General features: G+C 49.9%; 1 protein-coding gene across 1 annotated transcript in view; it reads left to right on the top strand.

Moving 5' to 3' along the window:
* LOC144942288 (uncharacterized) overlaps nucleotides 1-25,929 on the top strand; it is a 38,415-nt gene extending 12,486 nt beyond the window's left edge. Inside the window, exons 2-9 of the mRNA XM_078869057.1 lie at nucleotides 18,573-18,783; nucleotides 19,294-19,433; nucleotides 20,399-20,534; nucleotides 21,090-21,166; nucleotides 21,503-21,572; nucleotides 21,792-21,824; nucleotides 23,726-23,844; nucleotides 24,605-25,929. Of these exons, the coding sequence (XP_078725183.1) occupies nucleotides 18,573-18,783; nucleotides 19,294-19,433; nucleotides 20,399-20,534; nucleotides 21,090-21,166; nucleotides 21,503-21,572; nucleotides 21,792-21,824; nucleotides 23,726-23,844; nucleotides 24,605-24,652 (834 nt within the window). The 3' untranslated portion in view covers nucleotides 24,653-25,929. The remainder of the gene's footprint in view (nucleotides 1-18,572; nucleotides 18,784-19,293; nucleotides 19,434-20,398; nucleotides 20,535-21,089; nucleotides 21,167-21,502; nucleotides 21,573-21,791; nucleotides 21,825-23,725; nucleotides 23,845-24,604) is intronic.
* The last annotated feature ends 1,094 nt before the right edge of the window (nucleotides 25,930-27,023 follow it).

The raw sequence follows: 27,023 nt of genomic DNA, 5'->3' as shown, positions 1-27,023 counted from the left end.
CAGTGAGGGAAAAAAGTATTTGATCCCCTGCTGATTTTGTACGTTTACCCACTGACAACGAAATGATCAGTCTATAATTTTAATGGTAGGTTTATTTGAACAATGAGGGGAAGAATAACAACAACAAAATCCAAAAAACGCATGTAAAGTTTTTTTTATAAATTGATTTGCATTTTAATGAGGAAAATAAGTATTTGACCCCTCTGCAAAACATGACTTAAGGCTGGCTAGGCCACTCCAGGACCTTAATGTGCTTCTTCTTGAGCCACTCCTTTGTTGCCTTGGCCGTGTGTTTTGGGTCATTGTCATGCTGGAATACCCATCCACGACCCATTTTCAATGCCCTGGCTGAGGGAAGGAGGTTTTCACCCAAGATTTGACGGTACATGGCCCCGTCCATCCCTTTGATGCGGTGAAGTTGTCCTGTCCCCTTGGCAGAAAAACACCCCCAAAGCATAATGTTTCCACCTCCATTTTTGACGGTGGGGATGGTGTTCTTGGGGTCATAGGCAGCATTCCTCCTCCTCCAAACACGGCGAGTTGAGTTGATGCCCAAGAGCTCCATTTTGGTCTCATCTGACCACAACACTTTCACCCAGTTGTCTTCTGAATCATTCAGATGTTCATTGGCAAACTTCAGACGGGCATGTATATGTGCTCTCTTGAGCAGGGGGACCTTGCGGGCGCTGCAGGATTTCAGTCCTTCACGGCGTAGTGTGTTACCAACTGCTTTCTTGGTGACTATGGTCCCAGCTGCCTTGAGATCATTGACAAGATCCTCCCGTGTAGAGTCTGGGCTGATTCCTCACCGTTCTCATGATCATTGCAACTCCACGAGGTGAGATCTTGCATGGAGCCCCAGGCCGAGGGAGATTGACAGTTCGTTTGTGTTTCTTCCATTTGCGAATAATCGCACCAACTGTTGTCACCTTCTCACCAAGCTGCTTGGCGATGGTCTTGTAGCCCATTCCAGCCTTGTGTAGGTCTACAATCTTGTCCCTGACATCCTTGGAGAGCTCGTTGGTCTTGGCCATGGTGGAGAGTTTGGAATCTGATTGATTGATTTCTTCTGTGAACAGGTGTCTTTTATACAGGTAACAAGCTGAGATTAGGATCACTCCCTTTAAGAGTGTGCTCGTTACCTGTATAAAAGACACCTGGGAGCGAGAAATCTTTCTGATTGAGAGGGGGTCAAATACGTATTTCCCTCATTAAAATGCAAATCAATTTATAACATTTTTGACATGCGTTTTTCTGGATTTTGTTGTTGTTATTCTGTCTCTCACTGTTCAAATAAACCTACCATTAAAATTATAGACTGATAATTTCTTTGTCAGTGGGCAAACGTACAAAATCAGCAGGGGATCAAATACTTTTTTCCCTCACTGTACATGGCCCAGTCAACGCAGCCTTGCCTGGTGTAGGAGGTCACCAATGGGACTTTGTCCAGATCTTTAAAGGATTTGTGAGCTCATCAGACAATCCAGCCTGGTTAAACCCAGGATGGATCGTAGGCAGGTCAGCCTAAATGTTTGTAACCGGCGAAGATGTTGCATTCGGGGGGTCCAAGTTTTGCAAGTGTAGAGAAGGGAGGGAATGACCGTGAGTGAGAAGACGTGGAGCTTAGTGCGGAGCGAGAGACCAGGTAGCTTCCACAGAGTGTTACGCAGCCGATGAAAAGATAATGCCGCTCGACTGATTCGGAGTGAGACCTCTGGTGTTAAACCGGAGCCGGTCATAAGCACACTGGGCAGGTATGGGAAACTCTGCACTCTTTCCACAACTGGCCCATCACCAATTGTGAGTTGTGGGGGTGGATTGTCCGATGGTACAAAATACCCAGGCAGGTGCTTAGTTTTGGTGGGGCTGATGGTAAGGCCCCACCTCTTAGTGGCAAGCTCCAGGTTCAGCAGCAGCGCGTCCAACTCCTCTTCTGAGTGACCATTAATTACCAGATCATCGGCATACATAACGTGGTTGACCAATATGGGGAGCCATCCCTTGACCGTACCCGGGCATCGATCAGCCTCCCATTGTATCTGCACCAGATGTGAATTTTTCCGGTAGAGGCATTGAAGGCTTAACGAACTGCGTGGTCAAAATATATGTAAAAGAATATCAGAGGCAGAGGACATCCCTGTCGCACCCCAAGGTGTAGATGGAATGGCTCTGACTCACAGCCACGTAGTTTGACGTGGGGCCGCTCACCATCATGAAGGTCCTTAAGGATCATGAGCAGAGGGTCAGGGACTCCGAAAGCACGAAGAGCAACCCTGAGCCCAGGCCTACTGATGGTATCATAGGCCTTGAGCAGGTCAATAAAGCACAAACATGGATTCACACGCACACATGGACCAAAAAACACAGAAAGAAATGTACTTACACCGACATGGAGCGACGCATACACAGCGACTAACACAAACGCACACCGACTGACACAAACACATCGACTCTGACACAGACTCACACACACACATTGACGCACACACACAGATACGTGGACTTACACACACACATGGCGCAGACATGCACATCGACCCACACACACACATGGACTTAGACGCAGGCATTATTATTGTGAAAAGAAGTAACTGAATTATAAAAAGAGTAATTTTCAACACACGCACACCACACACACACATGGACTTACGCACACACACATAGACGGTATGCACTATCACTACAGCAATGCATACCGACTGGTGGTACCTGCTTTTACTGCAGCAGTGCATACGGACTGTGGTGGTACCTGCTTGAACTACAGCAGTGCAAACCGACTGTGGTGGTTTGTGGTATCACTTACAGTAGTGCCTAGTGATTGGTGTAACCTGCTATCACAAAGGCAGTGTATACTGACAGTGGTGGTAGCTGGTATCACAAGAGGAGTGCATACTGACTGTGGTGGTCGCTGCTATGATAACAGCAGTGCATACTGTGGTGGTACATGGTTTAACAACAGCAGTGCATACTGAATGTGCTGGTACCTGGTATGATTACAGCAATGCATATTATGGTGGTACCTGCTTTCCCTGCAGCAGTGCATGCATACTGTCGTGGTAGCTGGTATGATTACAGCAGTGCATACAATGGTGGTACCTGCTTTAGCTACTGCAGTGCATACGCACTTTGGTACCTGCTTTCACTACAGCAGTGCATAGTGACTGTGGTGGTCCGTGCTATTATTACAGCAGTGCATAGTGTGGTGGTACCTGCTTTCCCTGCAGCAGTGCATGCATACTGTGGTGTAAGCTGCTATGATGACAGTAGGGCAAGCGACAGTGGTGGTACCTGCTATGAGTACAGTATTACATGCTGACTCTAGCAGTATTGTCGACTCTACAGTAGTACATGCTGACTATAGCAGTATTTATCGACTCTACAGTAGTACATGCTGACTCTACAGCAGTATATTTGGTGACTGTATAGCACAAAGTACTCACGTGACAGAGTGCCGTGGTGTGGCCATGAGCTCGACCGAACGCGCATCACTTGGCAGGGTCCGCCCCCCTTCACGCAATTGTCATCGGTTGGTATGGTCGAGCTCGCGCAATAAGAGAATCATTAAAATAAGAATGGCACTAAATCGCTAATTAAAGTAATTTAAAGTTGACGGATGGGAAAACGGAATAGCCTATTCCCACCGCGGGGCTTGTACGAAAATCCCACCATCCGAAAGTCAAATCCCCCGCAAGCGCTTGCGGAGACTTTTATAGATAAGAAAGAAAAATAATAGATTGTACTGATTGATCCTTATGTTCAACACTTCAACATGAACTGCCATAATTCCGTTATCAAGTTGCACATGATTAACCCAGACCTCGTGGCTTTACATCTTGGTAAGTGATTGTTGATAATAACATGCGAAGTGGCCATATTTAAATATCTTATGACCCTGTGCTGCACTGTCATGTATTGGTACGTGAGGTCACCTTTCATAAAAGTTACAATGTGATTGCATGATATGTGTGTCCACATGTGCGGTCATTATTGTGTGTTTTAATGTTTTAATGCCAAGACTTATTGTATATATTTCCTCTTTGCTCTAGGATTTTTCCTGGAATGTTTGGCAGATTTATTGTGTTTTGCCACATGGCTCATTCTCGGGCCACACAGATAATATAGTTTAGCCATTCCCACATAGGGTAAATAAGACAAGCTTCATGAAGAATTGTTGTTTGTGTTTCCTAAGTTCTCGCACTGGTGGTGAATGGTAGATGGCTTGACTATTGTTTTCTACCCTAGCCATGCAATGAGTACCATATAGATATACAAGGAAATGTGGTATTAAAAAATAGGCAGTATCACATTAAAATGTTCATTCTTGGAAATGGCAAACATACAACAATCCCTGTCGGCTCAATAAAATAAGTACCACTTTGTAGAAAATCAACAGTGCATGTCACTTGGAGAGATTGAGCCTTCTCTCGCCTTCGAGTGGAATTTTCACCACTGGCTCAGAGCTACCAATAGATATGAGCACGATACAAAGCTTGTTTGAGCATGGAAACTGTGAGGGTCGCTAGCCCCCGAGATCCCTCCCTCGATAATGCTAACGGCCGGGCTAGCATCATCAATCGCCCCCCCGCTGCTAGGTTCCTCACCCGTGGCGTGGGAACCATCGCCCGAGGATTCCCCTCCCCCGCGGGTCCGCGTAGCCGGCATGGCTAATTACCGAGTAGTATTCTGCCCCTCCCTACTACGATACCTCCCTGTCCTAATCGCGCGCCTGCAACCCACACGGAGCGAACGTACGCACGCCCACACACACACACGCCGCTCCGCGCACTCCAACTCAACTCACGTTATGATCGCGCACCTGTATCGCACACGGGGTGGTCGCACGCACACACACGCAGCTCCCCACGCGACACACTGCTCAACAAGATCACGCGAGACCACGCTTCGCTATTAATGATTTATTATATGCTACCTGCGAATTGATGTTGAATCAGTGAGTCGACGAGGCTGGCCTATTCCACCCAAACCTGTACGTATTCCCTATTTATCGGCTTACGCTACCCTACTTCACCCCCCCACTCACTGTTTGGTGCCCGCGGTGGTTCGCTGCTCCCGGTGCTAACAGCGCACCTCGACGCGTCGCACGGACGTCCGGGTCGCTGGCTGGAGCTGCTGCGGGTCCGCTGGCCTGGAGAGAAGAGTCCGATTTTCCCTTTGCGCTCCCCATTTGTCCTGATTCCCGGACCCCTACCCCCTTCCCACGCACCGTGCGCCTTTGCTATGCTAATTAATCCTTTGTCCGCGCGGCGTGAACTCCAAACAATGGCACGCGCCCCCCTCGCCCGGGCCAGGCAGCTCCGCGGTGCCTTTGTTCCGCTAATCAATGAGCGACCTGCACGGCGCAAATTCCAATCAATCCTTTTCTCACGCAGGCCCCCATCATCGAGGTTCATGCGGCGGTGTCCATCACAAAGGCCCGTCGTGGGAAGCTGTGCATGGCTCCTCGCGCGCCTCCCCTCTCCCAATTATTTATACTAATAGCCTTATCCTTAAACTCCCCTAACAATGCTGCCTGCGCGCTCAAGCGTAATTATCCCAACCCTCCATGACTATGCGCAACAGCTCCTGCGGTCCCGCTATTCGTGCTGTCCCGTCCCTCCCCTGCTTGCCCCGTCGACCCGTGGGGGTGTGTGTGGGGGGAAAATGCACCTCAACCGCGGTGGCCGAATGCCCCATGCCGCGACCACACCATATTACGGCTGGTCGCAGCGCCGCGGCGCAACGTAGCACGGGGGAGGTCGTCCAATTCCCTGATCGCCGGAAACCGTGAGAGTTAACCCCGATAAGGGTTTCTCGGATAAAAACCGGTCGGCCAGGTGACCTCCCCTCGGAGCTCTATGGGGGGGGGGAAATGCGTGCGGGTGTGTTCGTGTGAGGTGAGGTGAGGGGGACGCGGGGTTGGCTCCGTTGCTTGGTGGTGGCGAAGTCGGGGGTTTGGGCGCCTGCCGAACGGCTTCGTGGCGGCGGCATCACATAGCCCCCCGAGGTGCCAGTCCCCGTCCCGGGTTGACTGGAGCACCTCGCTTGGGCCGCGCCCACGAGGAAACGTTGCGGGGTCCGGGGGATCCGTCCGGACCTGGTGGCTGGCCTCGGGGCGGGTGGTTCCGTCCTCTGTAGCTCCTGCGGCGGTCTCCTCCTCCACTCCAGCGGCTCTCCCCGTCCTCCGGCACCTGTGGGCTGGGGCACAAACTCAGCAGCGGAAGGGTTTAGTGGCCGTCGTCCGCGTCTTCTCCGGACTGGATCGGGGCGTCTCGGGGGCCCGGCGGGGCCCATGTAGTGTGCGAGGCCCCCCAACACGAGGGGTGCGGGTACTCCGGGATTTCGGGGCCTTCGGGTGACGGGGTCCTCTCTCGCCGGGGCCGCTTTCCACGGTTTTAAGCGGCGGACGTTGACCACCGTCTCTCGATCCCTCTCCCCGCCATAGATTAGTACCGTCCAGGGGGATATCTGCCGCACCACGGTCCAGGGTCCCCGCCAGTAGGTCGTCAGTTTCCCCACCTGCCCGGCCCCGACGCGAGGGGTGTGTAGCCACACCTTAGCACCTGTCAGGAATAAGGGGGGTTCCATGCGGGGTCGGGTGCCCTGTTCCTGCCGCCGATGCGCGGCTTCCCCTTGCGGGTATGCTCGGCCTCGGGCTTCTCGCAGGGTCTCCAACAGGTGTTCCACGGGGCGGCTTCCCTCCTCCGGCTGGGGGGAAGGGACGCCGAATAGCAGATCTGCGGGTAAACGAGACTCACGGCCGAACATCATTAAAAACGGGGTTTGCCCCGTCGACGTGTGTACGGTGGTGGCGTAGGCGAAAAGGGCATAGGGGAGGTGTTCGTCCCAATCCCGTTGATTTGCAGCCGCCATACGTTTGAGTTTCCCCGCTAGGGTCTGATTCATGCGTTCTACCATACCATTCGCCTGGGGGTGGTACGCTGTGGTTCGGTCCTTCTGGATTCCGAATTCTCGGCACAGTGCCTGGAACAGCTCGGCCTCGAACTCGCTACCCTGGTCGGTGAGGACTCGTTCTGGGATCCCGTGCTTGAGTACGTAATGTTCCACGAATGCCCGGGCCACCACCAAGGCCGTTTTATCAGGGATGGCCACTGCCACGGGGTAGCGGGTGAAATACTCTACTGCGACTAGAATATACCGGTTGCCTCGATGGGATCGTGGGAATGGCCCCTGTAGATCGATCCCGACCAGCTGATTTGTGCGGCTGACGCGGAACGGCCTTAGGGGTACCTGGTATCGTGCCGGTTTCGGCCCGCACTGCTGACAGGCGCGGCAGCCCTGTACCCAGGCCGCCACGTCTTGTGCCAATTTGGGCCAGAGATACTGGCGACGCAGGGTCTCTCGAGTGCGTCGTTCCCCATCGTGGCCCCCGAGTGGGTGGTCATGCACCAGCCGAAGCAGCTGGGGTCGCACCTGGGCAGGAACACAGATGCACCCCGGCTGGCCGGCCTCGGTTAACTCCCGTACCACTCCGTTCTGCACACACAACCGGGCATACAAACCGCTCCAGGGTCCTGGCAGGGCGCTCTTTTCCTCCCGCAGTGCCGCCTCCACTGCCGCCAGATCGGGATCTCGCTGCTGGGTCTGTCTCAGCTGCTCGTCGTTCAGGCCCGGGAAGGCGCAGCCGACGTCCTCCTGGATCCGTCCGATCGGGTCCCGAGCCGCGGGTCCCGCGCTTGCCGTGCGGTCGACGGGATCCTCGGTGCCACCTGTGAGGGCCTCTGTGGCGCACACTGCACTCTCTCTCGCTGGGGGGGGGTCAGTGGCCGCGGCCGCTCGGGGGTCCGTTGCCTGCCGGCAGCGTCCCCCCGTGAAGCACGGGCAGGCCTCCTCCGCCCTTGTCTCGGCGTCCACCGTGGGTCGCCTCGACAAGGCGTCCGCGTTTGCATGCGTCCGGCCAGCCCGATACTCGATTTGCAGGTTGTACTCCTGCAACTGCGCCAACCAGCGGGCCATCTGCCCCCGCGGCTCCTTGAATGTAAGAAGGAACTGCAGAGCATAATGGTCAGTGCGTACGCGACATTTCCTGCCGTACAAATACGGCCGGAACTGCTTACATGCGAAAATCACGGCGTACAACTCTTGGCGGGTCACGCAATAGTTCAGCTCGGCCCCACTCAAGGTCCGGCTGGCGTACGCGATGACTCGTTCCGTCCCATCCTGTACCTGTGACAACACCGCGCCCAGCCCGCTGCTGCAGGCGTCGGTGTCCAAAATAAAATCGGTGGTAAAATCGGGGAAAGCGAGGGTGGGGGCGTGGGTGAGGTGGTCTTTGAGAGTGGTGAAGGCCGTCTGGCAGGCCCCCGTCCACTGGTAGGGGTGCTTAGGGGAGGTGAGTTGGGTGAGGGGGCGTGCAATCTCGCTGAATCCCTTTACAAATCGGCGATAATAGGTGGCGAGCCCCAAAAATGATCTGATCTCCGTCAGATTCCTTGGCCGTGGCCACTCCACTACGGCGCGTACCTTCTCCGGATCGGTGTGCACACCTGCCTCGCTGACGCGATGCCCGAGGTACCCCACCTCGCGTTGTGCGATGTAACACTTACGTGGCTTGAGCTTGAGATGAGCCGCTCGCAGTCGCTGGAACACCTCTCGAAGCCTGGACCAATGCTCAGACAAAGATCTACTGAACACTATCACATCGTCCAAGTAAATCAGGCACTGTTCCCATTGCAAGCCCCGCATCACCAACTCCATCAGCCGCTGGAACGTCGCGGGCGCATTGGTGAGTCCGAACGGGAGTACTCGAAACTCGAATAGCCCCATCGGGGTGGTGAATGCGGTTTTCGGCCGATCCTCCTCCGCCATCTCCACCTGCCAGTACCCGGACGCGAGATCGAGGGTGGAAAAATATCGCGCTCCAGCGAGGCTGTCGAAGGTGTCGTCGATGCGGGGTATGGGGAAGGCATCGCCGAGCGTGACTGCATTTAGTTTACGGTAATCGACGCAGAACCGGGTTGACCCATCCTTTTTCGTCACTAGTACCACTGGGGCTGACCAGGGGCTCGCCGAGGGCTGAATTATGTTATCGCGAAGCATGTCCCCAACTGCCTCTTTGATTTGGGCGCGTTCGGGTGCGCCCACTCGGTACGCAGGGAGTTTGATGGGTCGGGCTGCACCGGTGTCAATTTGGTGCTTAACAAGATCGGTCCGACCCACGTCCGAGTCGTGTTCACTGAATACGTCGGCATACTCCCGCAGTAACTCGCGCAGCCGATCGGCCTCTCCCTTAGGTAAATCCGCCCATGGTACATGTAACGCGTCGAGCAGGGGAACGACCTCGGCTCGGGGAGTCGGGCCGACTCGCCAGGCCAGGTCCTGGTCACCCTCAGGACGCCCGGGGTCCTCAGCCCAGAGTGCGAACACCGAGTCGTTAGAGTGGCGTGCGTGCAGGGGGTGTACGGTGGCTATCGGGGTGCGCCGCCGCAGTATCGCTGGGGTACTGTGGGGGTTAAACATCCGCATAAACAATCGGTCCCCATCTGCGTTTACCAACGTGGCGGATCCCACGACCCCATACCGTTTTGCCAACTCCGGGTGAGGAGTTAGCATTACCTCTCCTGATGGTCGGAGCGCGGGGTCGGTGGGGGATGTTGCCACCGGCACCAGCATCTCGGTGAGCGGGCCGATGGTGACTGCCGTCGCCAGGATAGCGGCCACAGGTGCGAAGCGGGGGCGCGTTGGTTCTCGTCCCAGGAACGGTATCCGCTCGCCGTTGCTCTCCATGGTGGCGCATCGCTGGCGGGGTTGCACGTTGAGTCCCAGCCGTTCTAAGAGGTCGGTACCTGCGATACACTCGTGACACAACGCACTCGACACGTAGAACTCCTGGGTGCACACCTGACTGCCTATGCGGACCTCTAGGGTGGCTCTCCCCAGCAGCCCCATTCCGGCTCCGCTCGCCGTGTGCAGCGCGCGGTCCGGGGCCTGCAGGTGATGCACGTCGACCCCGATCGCGCTGCAGTGCGCTGCGCTCACGAGCGAGGCCACCGCCCCCGTGTCCAGCAGAATTCGGGTACGCACTCCGTTTACCTCCCCTTCCACCAGCGATGTGGCCCCCGTGATCCCCGCCACCAGCTCCCGTAGCCAGTCGCCAGGAGTCACCGTTTCCGTGGGCGTTGTTGTTGGAACCTGTGTGGAGATCACTCGCTCGCCATTATTCTCATTATCGTCTATTTGTATCGGGACCACGTCGATTGCACCCCTAGTTGGTCCGCTCACTAGGGGGCGTTGGAGTTTAACCCCCGCGCCTGCCTAGCTCGGGTGATTTCAGGACAGTCTCTCACTAGATGCCCTCGGCGATCACACATATAACATGCCCGGGGAGGGGGGGCAGCTCCGTAGTGGGCCCCCTGCCCGCTCCCTCTCCCTCCCCCAGTACGCAGTTGTCCCAAATCGGACTCTAATTGGGACACCCTCCCAGCTAGTCCCCCTACTGTCGAGCGTAGTTCACCCATCTCAGACTGGAGGGTCTTCATATTTTTATTTGCTTCCTCGCGTACCTGGGTTACCCTCTCACCTACGTGGGTTACCTTACCGTCCATTCGGTCTACCCGGCCAGCAATATCTCCAATGCCGGTCTGTAACCCGGCTACCCACCCCGGGGTAGTCTCGCTGGGTCTCTGGGGCTCCCTTGCCCGTCCCCTTCCTGCGATGGCGAGCTCCTCCTCCTCGTCCGAGAGTAGGCTCGCTACGGCGCACTCTCGTCCCCTCCCTCGAGGCTGCGCGCGCTCACCAGAGAGCTTCTCGCATTTACGCGCGCGCTCGACAAGTGTGTTAAAGGAGAGGCGTGCACCGTCTATATTTGGCTGCCACCACAGGGTGCGTGCCAAATATCGCTGGACCTTCCCGGCGGCGAGGCTCTCAATTACTTTCGCCTCGTGCTCCGGGTACGCGAGCTGGGTCAACATGCGTACGTCCTCGGCGTAATCTCGCAGATCCTCGCCGGGCTGGCGGCGGCGTGCCTCTAAGGCCGCCTGCGCATCCTCCTCGTCATAGGCGCCGAAGCGCCGTTCGAGTTCGCACATTAATTTTTCCCACTGAGTTTGTACGCTTGCGGGCAAAGCTTCCACAAAGTCAGCTGCCCGTCCATCTAAATGTAGCTCTAACTGCTGCAACGACTCCTCATCTGACCACCCATTAACCTTTTTCGCCCCCCTGATGCTGCGGGCAAACGATTTCCATGTTGGAATTCCTTTGCCCGTAAATGTGCATTTGATTTTAATCTGGGTTGGGGGGCCTCTTTCCCTTGGGGGTGCGGGGGATCGTCCCGTTTCTGACACCAATATGTGAGGGTCGCTAGCCCCCGAGATCCCTCCCTCGATAATGCTAACGGCCGGGCTAGCATCATCAATCGCCCCCCCGCTGCTAGGTTCCTCACCCGTGGCGTGGGAACCATCGCCCGAGGATTCCCCTCCCCCGCGGGTCCGCGTAGCCGGCATGGCTAATTACCGAGTAGTATTCTGCCCCTCCCTACTACGATACCTCCCTGTCCTAATCGCGCGCCTGCAACCCACACGGAGCGAACGTACGCACGCCCACACACACACACGCCGCTCCGCGCACTCCAACTCAACTCACGTTATGATCGCGCACCTGTATCGCACACGGGGTGGTCGCACGCACACACACGCAGCTCCCCACGCGACACACTGCTCAACAAGATCACGCGAGACCACGCTTCGCTATTAATGATTTATTATATGCTACCTGCGAATTGATGTTGAATCAGTGAGTCGACGAGGCTGGCCTATTCCACCCAAACCTGTACGTATTCCCTATTTATCGGCTTACGCTACCCTACTTCACCCCCCCACTCACTGTTTGGTGCCCGCGGTGGTTCGCTGCTCCCGGTGCTAACAGCGCACCTCGACGCGTCGCACGGACGTCCGGGTCGCTGGCTGGAGCTGCTGCGGGTCCGCTGGCCTGGAGAGAAGAGTCCGATTTTCCCTTTGCGCTCCCCATTTGTCCTGATTCCCGGACCCCTACCCCCTTCCCACGCACCGTGCGCCTTTGCTATGCTAATTAATCCTTTGTCCGCGCGGCGTGAACTCCAAACAATGGCACGCGCCCCCCTCGCCCGGGCCAGGCAGCTCCGCGGTGCCTTTGTTCCGCTAATCAATGAGCGACCTGCACGGCGCAAATTCCAATCAATCCTTTTCTCACGCAGGCCCCCATCATCGAGGTTCATGCGGCGGTGTCCATCACAAAGGCCCGTCGTGGGAAGCTGTGCATGGCTCCTCGCGCGCCTCCCCTCTCCCAATTATTTATACTAATAGCCTTATCCTTAAACTCCCCTAACAATGCTGCCTGCGCGCTCAAGCGTAATTATCCCAACCCTCCATGACTATGCGCAACAGCTCCTGCGGTCCCGCTATTCGTGCTGTCCCGTCCCTCCCCTGCTTGCCCCGTCGACCCGTGGGGGTGTGTGTGGGGGGAAAATGCACCTCAACCGCGGTGGCCGAATGCCCCATGCCGCGACCACACCATATTACGGCTGGTCGCAGCGCCGCGGCGCAACGTAGCACGGGGGAGGTCGTCCAATTCCCTGATCGCCGGAAACCGTGAGAGTTAACCCCGATAAGGGTTTCTCGGATAAAAACCGGTCGGCCAGGTGACCTCCCCTCGGAGCTCTATGGGGGGGGGGAAATGCGTGCGGGTGTGTTCGTGTGAGGTGAGGTGAGGGGGACGCGGGGTTGGCTCCGTTGCTTGGTGGTGGCGAAGTCGGGGGTTTGGGCGCCTGCCGAACGGCTTCGTGGCGGCGGCATCACAAAACACTTGAAACAATGTCTACAGTTGCCATGAATATTCGCATTAACTTAATTATATAGCACTCTATTGCATGTTTTTTATTAACTACTGATGTGTATACATTATGTATTTTATAAGTAGTCTTTAAAGGATTTTGTAGCCTCAAACTGTTTGTCACCTTTGCCGATTGGTTGGCTCGGGCTCGTCACGTGCATGATTCCCATGAGCAGGCACGCGGATGCTCATGAGCAGCATTTCTCTCGTAGCATGACTGAGTAGGCCCAGCGCAATTCGTTATCGGACGAGAACCTTCAACGCGGAGATTGAAATCACTGTATATACAGAGCCGAGATCACAAGCACAAAAACTCAAGTTCAAACTCAAGTTTAATCAAATACAATTGATGCGGAATTGAACAACAATACCTGCCATTGGCCACTAAGTGGCGGTGACGTCACCATGGCACCTGTGCCAGGCCAGGTGCACTTTGAAGCTACGTGAAGTGTCGAAGGCTCGCTTACAGGAGGTCGTGGGATAGACCCAAGTGCCATGGGTTGACTGAGATGGCTGGCAGATGCACCAGCTGTGGCCCCTACTGTGCCAACTTGCTGCATTTTAGTTGCCCGGTGCTCCGCTTGTTGTAAGCGTCGCTCCTCTGCTCGTCGTTGTTGTTGGAGGGCGACTGTCTCCTGACCAGTAAACGTCCTTCACGAGCCTCCTCCATAGAGGCCAATCTTGACACTGCTGGTACCAGTGTTCGCCAAGTTCACTCACATCCTCCCAAACCACATTAGTCCATATCTTGTGAAGCCCTTATCGTGCCCATTAAGCCCACTCTATCCGGCCAAACGGAAGCTAAGGCATGCTGTGGCTGGGCATGTGGGCGACAGGAGCCAAAATAGGAGCCAAAATAGGTGACAAAGCCTTTGCCATTGCAGCACCAACGTTTTGGAACAACCTTGTTTCCCCACTTCTTCCTTCAAAAATATTCTCAAGTAGAAGATTAGTGTTGGATACAGCCACATTTGCAAATGTGATTTGTAAATTTAATCCTAAGCAATGTATTGAGTGTTTTAATGTACAATTTTTATTAAAGGACTGTGTGTTGTCTTGTTGTGGTGTTGTATCCTAGCCTTCTTCCAAGGTTGATATATAATGAATGAAAACACACCAAAAAGCAGCAAACTGCAAAACACCAGGTGTTGTTAAGTAATGAACGGGAGGAGGGCTAGGATGGCAGAATTTGCAACCTTGCTTCAAGGAAAGATAAGGCCTGATGAACGGGCACGTCACCCGTGCAAGGGCAGAGACAGTGGGAGAGTCAGCCAGACATAGATTAAGGCAAAAAGCCCAATCATCTATGACCTCAGCACATGGGCGAATAATGGGGCAGTGTCGACTCGAAGGCAATGGAAGGAAGCAGAGGCGCCTTTGTCTGGATCACGGCCACAGAAGGCCGGGGGTCATCACTGATTGTGTGTTTAGGGATTTCGAGCTAATTGGAACACGTGCACACAGGGAGGAGAAATACGCCTTGTTCTCCTGCAGCTGAGGGAGCCAAGATAAACCCAGCTCAAGGCTGTGTACACAGGGGAGGGAGCTGATTAACAACCCTGCACGTCTGAACGTGAGGGGGCTTTTGTCCTGAAATTAATAACACTCCCAGAGCAGAAGGTTGGATGACCACAGTGAAGGGTGTTGTGCGTCTCTCAAGGCTGCAGGCTCAGCTGAACAGCGAGGCTGCGGGGGTCACCAGAAGTTCGTGTTCGCCTAAGTTAAGACAAAAAGCTCAATTATTCTGTATTGCTATTAAAGTCACGTTAAAGTCGGAATTTAACAACAGGGTAGGTTAAAGTTATTGATATGAAACGTTATTTCCATACTTTAATACTTTATATACAACTCGACCCGAAGCATAACGGGATGAATCACCACCAGGTCGAATATAAAATACATAATAAAAGAGCGATGTTAAACCCAGGGTCGGAGAGAAGGGAGATCCCGGCCGTCTTTGTATCCCCGCAGCGCGGGATAGGAGTGTATACGCTCGGGGAAACACCTCCACTTGAGTCAAGCACCACGATGGGAAATGACAGACCTTAGGTTACATACAGAATCATAACTGTGAAATGGTAAGGGACAAATGTTAAAACTTTTACCCATTTCTTTGTGCGTCAGTGAGGGTCGGAGGGAGTGTGCCCCTCCCTCCAGGTGGTGCAACACGGACAAGATGCCTATGAGACGATTTGTAACGTCTGTGTTTTGGTTCATGAAGAAGGCCAACCAAGAGATAATATCGCACCCAGACAGAGAGACGACCTCGAGGCAATTTGTAACACCTGATTGTTTGCTCGTGGATTTTATGGAGGGAATATGACAACGGAATATACCGTGGGTGATGTACACAAGGACATACGGACGTACGGACACACATGGACACACCTACCTACGGACGGATCCTGACACAGTAAATCAAAAGAAACCCCGCCTTGTGGGCAGGGTCCAAAGGGATTTTTCGGCATAAAAGAAAGGACCCTGAGCATTGGAAACCAGTTCGACCAGCGGGTCGGCTCAGGAGTTCGACCAGCGGGTCGGCTCAGGAGTGCGACCAGAGGGTCGACTCAGGAGCGAGCTGCGACCAGCAGGTCGGCTCGACTCATCTTCAGCTCGACCGGGAGGGTCGACTCAGGAGCGAGCTGCGACCAGCGGGTCGGCTCGACTCTTCAGCTCGTCTGGGACTCAGCCGAGTTCAGCCGGCTCTCGGGGCTCGACTCAAGCGGCTCCCCATCTCCTCTGCAGGCGGGCAAGACCCGCTTGACAGCTCAACTCGGCCTGCGTGGGTCAACCTCTGCCGAGTCGGAGGTCTCTGCTGCCGCCAGAATCGCGGTTTGGCGACGAGGCGACGACCCAACACTGCACGCTGCGAGCGAGCTGTGGGCGCCACCTACCGACCAGGTTCCGAGCTGCGACAGCGTATCAACGGGCAAACCAATTCACCACGGTGACAGGGGAGCGACTGATACATATGACGCGCACCGCCCCCTCACCACACGACCACCAGGCGTCTGTTTGACATAAAGAACCGACTCCGAAACTGACTATTCAAGACAACTCTTACCACTCAAAAACACTCGAGACCGAGTGATGGCCATCCGTCGTTTATAAGTGTATTCGTAATTTTATCTTTAATATTTAGTGGGCTGTACTCTTAATCGCATAAATTCCCAACAGATCCATCAATACGAATTGATTCTTGGCACCTCCTTCCGCCGAGCCACGCTCACGTGGGGAGTGGTGGCCCACCAGATCCTTCTCAGGTGATCTGGTCCCCAATTAGTAAACTTGATAAGATAACGATCTTCGGAAAAGGAGCACCGTCGCAGGCCCTTACTCCGAGCCATTCTGTTGTCAGATAACCTGCCGATGTATCTGTTGAGATTGGTGCCTTTAAGAATAATAACTGTTTTTGATTGTGTTTTTTATCGCCGTATAATCTTTCAAGTATCTTTCAGTCATAATCGCCGCACGTACTCGCATCCTCTACAGAATATTCAACTGTCCCGTGACCCAAGGTGCTAACAACGTGATAAGGGTTGCGTATGATCAATAAGGAGGGCGGTACTGCATGAATAATATTGAGTAATCATTCATTAACGTTAAGGTTTTTCTTAGCATAGTATTTGCATGTTTTAACGACTCTCTCTCACTAACAACCATCGCGTTATGCGGGATCCATGTGCCGTTGTCAAGTGAAATCAGACAATCATTGATGATACTGTATTGATGCCGTGTTGACGTTCCGGGATTGAGAGTTCGCATACTATATCATAGTTGAGGTTGAATTAGTAATAAATTGATTAATACAGAAGTGGTTGTGTGATTCTTTCCTGAAATCTATGCATAAGATCTGCTTCTGCGTTGAGATCTGAACTTGGTGACCTTAATAAACACACTAATACATACTCAGTAAATGTTAAAGCGATAACGGGGTGAACCGGGGACCTAAAATATAAGCGAGAATGAGACGAACCTAGACAACGATGCCGAGTTAATCTAAGTTAATCTTGCATACTTACACCACACCTGCATAACTGCATACGATTAATTGCCTTATTCTGATCGATAACCCACCCTCGTCACCGAGGCGGGGTCTGGTTATCATAACGACTTGCATTATCATAATTACACCCACTCGCATAATTACTACGAGTACCTCTCGAATTGGCATAATTAACATACCTCCGGATAATTACACATTTGACCAAATTTCATTTGATTATTATTATTTTCACTGAATATTCATAACCCACATATACAACATAATAATTTCACCCACGCACGCATACAACACATCAAAATTTTGATAACCAACATATACAACAGTGGTCTCGGACTATTTTTGCTGTTGCTGTTGTACTGCCTATCCAAAGCTTTGGAATTCATGCAATTTAAATGTATATACTTTATTTATTCATGGTGGTAAGATGTAATCTTCCTCGCCTGGTATGCAGGAGGTCGGGATTTCGATCCTGACCCTGACGCCTGCTGTATATTTGGAGTTTGCGTGTTCTCCCCGTGGTCGGGTGGATTTTTTTCTCCGGGTTTTCCGGTTTTTGCCTTCATATTTTGAAACGTGCGTTTAGACTATATAGATGATTTTGCTGCTATAAATGTCCAAATGATAAGCCACCTTGTTGAGGTATCATTTGTGGCCAGGTCGCTTTTGAAAAATAAGTTAATACCTCAGTGGGCTTTGTCTGGTAGGATGGGGATGGTTTAGTTTTGTGTTTGGGTGATTTGTTTACCTTTCTTGTACTTTGCACTCCTATCGTGTTTTTGTAGTGTTTGTTGTAACGTTCTTATCCGCCTCGACTGGTCATCTGTCAAAATAGCTTCATAGCTCATCGGATTCCTCCAGTATAAATATTCTGATTCTGAAACGCTCGTTGGATGAGGCCTCCAGCACGACCTGTAACACACACACGCAGCTTGTAGCACACGCACACCACCTGTGCCGTACTGCACACACTGCAGTACACCGCACACTAAAGCTGTACAAGTCACAGTACACCACACGCTACAGTACAACACGCTACCAAACACTATACAGTAAGCCACACCAGACTCTACCGCACACTACTGTACACAATACAATACATTAAAACAACAATACACACGCACACAGATACACAGTATAAATACACAGACAATACTAATATACAGACGCACGTGTTGGCTCGCACGCAAAAATAACTCGCGCCAAAAAAAAATAATTGAACAATCACATGATCACACTCGTGTAATACACACATGAGCCCCTTTGCCCATAGAACATGTGTAGACAACTTACATTTATCGTCATGTTAAAAGCGGCGGAGCAGTTTTCTTCCCGCCGTTGTTGGACAGTGAGGCGGAGCTTTGGTGCGAATCAGAGTGAGCCGTGCTTTGTAGCTGTTGTTCATTATTATTAAAGAGCGTCATTGTTAAAATAACATCCTGAGTACGATCATCTTTGACTACACAAGTTTGTCAGGTGCCGAATTAGGAAATAGACTACACATGTATTCCACTTCCAGGTGAAGTGACTATTATTGATCCAGCGACACTCGTTTCCTCTGAAGTGGGGGGACCCCCATCACAGACAAGAAAACGTCCTCTTAGCCGTGACTTGTCCACACTAATATGTGATGGCCTCTTGATCTTAAATATTTAGGTCAGACTATAAAATATCTACATGTAAATGTTGACTGCTGTAGACATTTTTTCAGGCGACAAAATTATCATTCTCCATGTAATTGTTTTAGGAAAGACGGAGCATTATCACATGGGCAGTCGGTGTTCTGCTCAACATAAGTGGATATCCAGACCTCAAGTCGTGCTTCAGACAGGAGCAGGCCACAGCGATGCTGGTGTCTGTGGCTAAAGCCCCCATCAAGACGAGCAGAATCGCCTGCATCGAGATGCTCGCTCGCATCGTCAGCGAGGAGGACACGGACCTGCTGAACAGCAACGCAGGTACCCATGTGGATGAAGACGCACGTTTTGTCTCCGCTGTCTCTTCAGTGCCACTGCTCTGCAGGCCACGAGGATTCCTCAGCAGGAGAAGCTAAACTGACATGTTTTCTGTAAGTGGAGGTGGATGTTTTTACCTCAGTTCACTTTGAAATTAAAACAATCTTGTTGAACTTTGTTGATGCCTCTAGTGGTTTTTTCAGTCACGAACTTGAAAATATTTATTTCCATATATCAAATGTAAATAAAGGTACTTAGTGCATTTCTAATATAATCAAATATGACACTATAGTGTGTATTTCTTCCTTTTCCTGAGTGTTTTACTGTAGCGAACACTAATATATTATTGTGTTCATATATGAGTATCCTTTTACGGTTACATGAGCTGCTTATTGATTTAACAGTTCACGACTTTTGAACTAAATGAACTCGCACGATTATATCAGCAATACAGGTAACAATGTAAACATGGTGTGTGCTTGTATAGTGTAATAAACACGTGTGCCATCACAGATACAGTGAGCGGGTTGATTGACGCAGTGAATAAACCCACGTACAAGATGTACACTCCAATAGAGGATGTCCGCTACGTAACAAGTGTCCTCTACCAGACCCTGGCCGTCCTGAGCACCATCCCTGGCATCCGCTTGAAGGCAAGTGAACGATCAGCATCCGTTTACACTGCTCTCTACTAGCAGAGTCAATCACGTCGGTATGAGAAATCTTACCGTGAAATAGTCATACCTCGGTTAACAAAATCCTCTGGGAACGAAGTTGGTCTTGTGACATCACCCCCATTTGCTCCCTCCGTGTCTCGTGACGTTATCACAGCGTCCCCCCAATCTCGCGTGACGTCATTACTTCTCTCGTCACCTCCGCAGCGTCTCTTGAAGTCATCAACCCCTCTTCTCCACATCACCCCAATCCTGCGTTATGTAATCACTCCCTTCCACCTCACCCCAATTTAGCATGGCGTCATCAACCCTCTCCAACTCACCAATAAAGTGTGACGTCACCACCCTCTCCCCCATATTGCGTGTGACGTCATCAACACATTGTACTCACCACTCGTGTTTCATGTCATCACTCCCTCCTACACCTCACTAATGTCGCGTGACGTCATAACCCGCCCCCTCTCCTCACCACTCCGGTGTCTCATGATGTCACCTCACCAACTCACCCAAATCTCGCGTGATGCCATCACCCTTCTGCTGCAGCTCACCAGTGTCGTGTGACGCCAACACCCCTCCCTGCTTTTCAACGTCTACGTCTCGTGACGTCATCAAGCCCTTCTCACATCATGCTAATCTCATCCCGTTCCTCTTCTGAACACCCCAGTGTATCTGACATCATGAATCCCTCTCCTCCACCTCACCCCAATCTCGCGTGATGTCATCCGGTGCGTTACAGACAAACACAAACAAGCGTATGATTAATATACATTGTTGAGCTCACAGATAATTAAAAAGCTATAAATGGATGTAACATGGTTATGGTAAGAAAACAGATAGCACAGGGCACCCAATCCCTGCGAGTTAGCCTAATATTTTGAGGACGCAGCGTAGGGCCGTGTGTCGAGTGCAGAGAAGAGAAGACTGTCGCGTCTCTCCCCATGTAGACCTACGAGGCGGGCGCCGTCCCCGTTGTGAGCCGCGTCGCTCAGAAATGCGAGGACGCGGCGGCCGAGATCCACGCGACGCGGATCCTGCAGCACGTGGCCCAGGACGGCGAGATCCTCAAGATCATCCGTGGAGGTCGGCAGACGCGGCCACGATTCACCGCACTCACGCACATCCTCCGCGAGCGGCGTTCACGTTGGGCCGAGTTTAAAATCATCGTGTCCAGCTCCTTCGTTATCGTCAGCTCCACAGTTTTATCCGAGTCACTGCTTGCATCTTCTCTTGTGCTTGTCATCCGCATCTTGAGTTGCCTTCGTCTCTTTATTTGCCACAAGCATCATCATGCTGTGTGATTCAGCCCCTGTTAACCCCAGTGACTGAGACCAGCATCGCCACTCTTGGTCACAATCCCGTGTTATATTTAAAAGCTGTCAAAACCCGGATACGCCTGCTTGCATTTTCACTCTGGCTCCGTCAGTAAGGTGTGAGGTGGTGCGAGTGGTGAGATTTCCTAATGCCGCGTGCTGACTCAGTCCATTTGTATGTATGAGAGCGAGCCATGAGTTGTACGTCCATTTACATTTGGTTCTACAATGAGTACAAGTCACTTGGCGTCTTTCCCTCCCCTCATTGATGTTTGTTATGGCGTCCGTGTGGTGTCTCCTTGTCCGTGCGTGTGATGTCCCGCAGGAGAGGATGACCCGAAGCCCAGGCCGCTCGTGAGGTTCAAGAGAGCGGTCGTGTCGATGGTGCAAAGTGCAGGCCAGGTGAGGGAGCGTAAAACAGCACTGTGGATTCTCAGGACATTATGAGCTAGGTATGGGGAGTTAAAGTAGAGCTCTCAATTCTCACGACATCATGGGCCAGGTGAGGGCAGTAAAAGCAACACCTAGGATGGTGCAGAAGCTCAGCACTGTGTTGCCGAGTAAGAGAAACCGAGTCCTATCCTGAGGTGTGACCATTACTTTCCAAAACAGACGAGGCCAAGTACACGCCACAAGGCCAAGAACCACATTGAGTAGGCACCAGATCACAGTCGATTATGCAGACAACTTTGTTGCCAGCGATGAAGTCTAAATGAACTGATTGATGTTTCACTGCAGTGCCTCAAAGGAGATGCTGAGAAAAATGAACTCAAGCATCTTACCAACAAGAATCTAAAGTTGTCTCCAGGTAAAAAATAATCAGAAAAATATATTCAAATGTTTTTTTAAGTTTCCCGAGTTATTCTGCTTTGGTAATATACTTCAAAGTGATGTTATGGTAATTACAGTATTGAGCTGGATTCATCGTTGAGTGTAACTTGTTTGATTTTTATGTTTTTAAATTGTATTTTAATTGCCCTTTGAAATAACTGAAGTTTAATACGTGCTTATTTTCTTGAAATAACAGATGGGAAGAGACAACTCCTCAAGCTTGGAAATGGTAATAATTGCCTTCTGCCAAATATTGAGGAAAAATTCGCTTGGTAAAAGTGTTAGTTAATAGCCCTGTTAAAAGACACAAGTCAAAACACAAACGGACTTTTCACTTGATCGATAGGTACCTATGCTGTGTGTCCCAGTCTGTCTTACGCAGAGGTTATACATTTCATGAGTGAGTAAAACATAATTTTAAGTTACAGTTAGATGTGCTCTAGTGATGTCACTGCTCAATCTCGATCTTACATTTTATCACCTTACTGCAGTGTGCCAGAACGACACTTAAAAGAGATTCTTCTCCATGAAGTACGCGTTTCAGCTCCTTGTCTGACTCTCTGTCTCATATAGATTTTGGGGTACGTCTTGTAAAATATGGACATTGATTAATAAAATGGATCAACAGCTAAATTGTGTGCGAATAATGACACTGATAACACTGAGACAAAAATAAGAACAGATGGATTAGAGAATATACACAAGTTTCAAAATTAAGTGGTCTAGGGCAGGGCATGCCATTATTTATTATAAGGGATGACGGCTGGTGGTCGAGATGGACTAAAGGGTGAAAGCCAAAGCTGGGAACATGCCCAGAGCATGCAGCCGAGGTACCTCTCTACAAGGCGTCTTTGGGTTGCAATACATCTCTAAGATCAAAGTAACTTCCAGTTGGACAATAACTCAAGTATTGGCATCGTAATGTGTACGTACATGTTGAGTAACTTAGTTTTTTACAAAAAAGATATTACTACGCAATTACTGCCACTGTGCATTGTGAATTATTCATTGATTTTACTGGAGCCTCGTGATTATAACTTTAATTAGTTTTTACCTTAAACTTTCCAAGTCTAAAATGCAATCTTCTACAAGAATACGAATCTTATCGCATAATATCCGTGATGCAGTCATTTTTAGTCTGTTGATGGTCGGCTACACGGCAATCAACTCATCTCAACGAGCTGTACACGATTCACTATTCAAAGTTGAATTTTTCGATAACAGATTTTTTATGCTGTTTGGCGTTTCAACATAGCGAAGTAGCACTGATTTCAGATTGATTGGTATCCCAGTCGCGGAGTTAAGTACACCCCTGGAAAAAATTGTGTCCCAGAAATAAAATATTTAATTGCTTCAGCCATTTTGTATTATTTGGTACCCCGGGATACCACCATAAGGATAATATAAAGTATAATTTTTGCCATGTTTGTTAGTACTGTATAATAGGCATTTATAGAAGGATGTATTTTATTATCCATTTTGTTCATTTTCCAACAGACAATTATTCATAAAAACTGCACTTAGAATAAAATTGTGAAAAGTGTGGGAGTTTTAACAAATAAACTCTTGGTTGTGTTCATTATGAGCTGCTCGTTGTTTTAGGGGATTAAATGGATACCAAACAACTTTGTACATGTAAAGCCCTTTGTCAGTGCACTGCTGGATGAGGGCCTTGCCATGCCACACAGGCCATGGTGGTTGTTTGACCATACTTCACCACACTGGTCAGTGCGGATTGGTGTAGGTGTGGAGCATGAATGTGGGAGCCTAGAAGTACAATACACCAGAGGATTTTTCTGCACCGCCCATGGCTCCCCATAACGCCCCCACAGCATTTCAGAAATGGTCTACTTGGTTACAGTTGCATACAAAATCTTCACAATATTTACAAAACAACTGGTGATACAGGATGCATGTATGTGCGTTGAACTTCTTTCACACTGTGTACATAGCCAATCATGCTAATCGCAGGTGGAATAACTAAACACAAAAGGCATTTCTAAAGAAATTATCTAGATTTAAAAGTTCATAGCACGAGTAGCCACAGAAGCGCATTTGAAAGCGCGCGATGCAGTGACCGTCTTGTTCGATGGTTGGGATAATCTTTCTATGGCTGCCCCCATCCCCTAGGCTGGAGCAGGGCCGACGTGCAGCTCTGGCTGAAGGTGAACGGCCTGGAAGAGTTTGGTGAGAAGTTCGCCAACTTCGACGGGAAGCGGCTGCTGCAGCTGCTGAACGTCGACCAGGAGGTGCGACTCCCGGCTCGGGGCGTCTCTCGTTAGCGCCAGGGGCGTCCGCCAAACGGCTGTGTGTCGTAGGGATGACCCACGCACCACTGTGGGCCTAATCCACACTCTTCTCCAGCCTGCACTGGGCCACAGGCAGTCATGTGATCAGGCTACCCCAGGCTGGTTGATGACTTTATTGTTACTCTGTTTTTAGAGTGTAATTAGATTAGGGCTACTTTGCTTATTTGAGCTGATTGCTTTCATTTAAACAAAACGAATCAGAAATTAGTAATATAATTTAAAACGGCAGCCATTTAATATCAATTAACATTGTCATATTGCTATTGTGTATATGATGCACATGCATTTCAAGGTATTCTAAGTTAGTTTAAAAATCATTGCCAAAATAAACTTTCCAACACCGCTCATGGTCTGCTCTAGCCAGCTGGGTTGATTTGGGTCTCAGTCCAGCGCTGGGTTCACCAAAAGGGCAGCCTTCAACCTGTGTCATGGAATTAATCATCTGAGCCTGGAATGAGATCTACATTGACATGGGCTGACGGATGATGGAATGAACCTTGAAGTCCGCAGGCCTCTGCGCACAGCCCTGGTGCACAGCACACGCTCTTCCTCGTGATGACATCCACTTCGTGACAGTCCACGTCATGGTGGCATCCATCCCGTGATGGTGTCCACCTTGCGATGTTTCACCCCTGCACGGCTGTGCCGAGTGTCGCTGTGAGTGAGCGTGTGCGCCCTGTGTCTCGTGTCTTCTGTGCAGATGCGTGGCCTCTTCACCAAGGTGGAGGATGACCTCCGCAAGCTGTAGGAGGAGAAGAGGGCGGCTGAAAGATGGTGGTGGGTGGGGCCGCATATAATCCAGATGCCCCATCGTTAACAATTCTGATTTTACAGCAAGTAAAATTTGCTTTATTAGCACTTTGATTTGAAGACCATTCCTATATCATGGGCTTTTTTAAGGTGTACCTTTGAACAAACTCGTGTGAAATTTACATTTTAATCAATAATTTTCATTGAAATAATGGAGCTCAAATTCTTGCCAAGAAAAATAATGTTACTCACATCATATTGCACATTTTACTTATCGAAGTAGTGGTTTCATGGGTGGTGTCGTTGCATTTACTTTTTCAAATAGGATAGTAAAATAAGCAGCTGATCTTTTCATTTATTCGTGGGAATTCTTGACATTAAGAGCACTCGGAGGTTAGAGGGCTCAATTCTTGTTGGTCAACATCCATTTTTGTGCCTTTTTTTGTGAAACCATTCTGATGTGTCCACTGCTAGAAATGTGACAAACCGTCACCCAAGATGTAAATCCCGTACAAAGTGGCTCCTTGCTCAAGCAAGCAATGGGGGTGAATCTGTGACGATCTCCTTGAAACCCATGTAATAGATTCCACATTCCCGATGGCATCTTGCAGTGACTGAAGTGTTAATGTGTGTTGCAAAAAAGTTACATGTGAAAGTTATATTCAGCTCTCGTTAATGAATGGTTTGCCCACCCCTGCAATAGGAAATCCAGGTGATTATCAACAAAGTGGTACTCGTCCCTGGAGGAATGATAGATTGAGAGCACTAAAGAGCCTTTACATCCAGCGTGGGAATTTCCATCCGAACATTAAAATGCGATGTGCTTAGTTTCAGGTGTGTCAGGATTCCTTCACCAAAATTTATCTTACGTTTTTATCAGTTTTGCTCACCTTCGTTTTTACCATTTGTGGGCTTTTTCTAAGGTTACAAGGGATGAAACATAGTAAAAAATGGTATTCATACATTTTAACCAATTTAAATTTACTGTTGCAAGTGGTGAGATGTCTCTAAATGCCAACACTTAATACACTAGAAATTGACAGTGCTTAGCAAAAGGAAATTTAATGCTGGTATAGTTTTTGTCTTTGTACCTGTTGGACTTCTGAGATGCGGAGGAGGGACAACAAACTAAACATAAAGCAACCACAAAACACACTTCATTGTGGTGGTTTTATGTTTATTATGTATAATTCATTAATCCAGTATTCTTTCTGCAGTATAAACGTGGGTACCAAAATAAAACATTACCATTTACTGAAATATCACTCCATGGATTGTGTGAATATCTATATGTTATGTGTCGAGTTGTTACATGCTGTCTATGTAAAAGACATTTACCACACACCATAGAACCTGCAATAAGCCTGTGAGAATTGGTACACAATGGTGAATTAATATTCACCATTTTGTCATAGTGTTAAAAATAACAAAGGATTATTACATTAATAAATACAATTTCCTGAAACCCACCATGTTGCTCACAAGGTCTGTCCTGTGTCCGGGGCAGGTGAGGTTTCGTGAGTTTCATGGGTCATGAATGCACATGGGTCATGAATATTCAAACCACAGGTCTGGGTATTGCTCAAAGAGAGGAGACAGGAAGATCCTGCTCCTATCTCAAATCATGTTTTCCGTCTGTATGTATCTTTTCTAATGGATTTACAGAATTCTGCACGTTCTATTAATTGGCCATTTCATTTTAAGGGCATACTGTACTTTAATTCGGCATGATTTTTGTGGTTTCAGATTACTTATTTTATTTGCTGTCTTATGTCTCATTGTGAATCGTTTTTCAAATGAGGATGTTTGATATAATATTACTTGGAAGGATCTCCGGCTCGCGGTCAAAATACGGGCCGTGACTTCAGTTCATACACCTGCGGCAAATTGAGGCATAAAACTTTGAAACGACCCACAAATGACATCCATCGTTGCATGCACCTTGGCTTCATTAATCGGGTGGAATATTCTCACTCTGATAACACTTTTTACTTTTAGCTCACTCATGTCACTCCAAAGTTCTATGCGCTATTTTGATTGATGTGCACATTATAAATGTTATTATTGGACAATGCTAAAGTGTGTTCATGTGGGGCCTGCCGAAGGTATTTAGTTTAGTATACAGTAGAACATTAATTTAGAAAATGTAACAATATTCAAAGATTGAAAATCTGAAATTCCATTTTTATAAACCACAACTCATCCCTAGTGCAGAGAGTATAACAGTATTGTATATATATACCCCAAATATCTCATTAGAGCCTACAATGGCCAAGCACAACCACCAGTCAGAATAACATTTGTTATTGTGCACTGTGATGAGTTCAGTCCACCACGAGTGCGCATTGAACACACATTGAAGTAGGCTC

The sequence above is a fragment of the Lampetra fluviatilis genome, chromosome 27 (assembly GCF_964198595.1).
Source record: "Lampetra fluviatilis chromosome 27, kcLamFluv1.1, whole genome shotgun sequence".
Lineage (NCBI taxonomy): Eukaryota > Metazoa > Chordata > Hyperoartia > Petromyzontiformes > Petromyzontidae > Lampetra > Lampetra fluviatilis.
The sequence above is the reverse complement of the archived record's forward strand: the minus strand, read 5'-3'. Positions and strand labels throughout refer to the sequence as shown.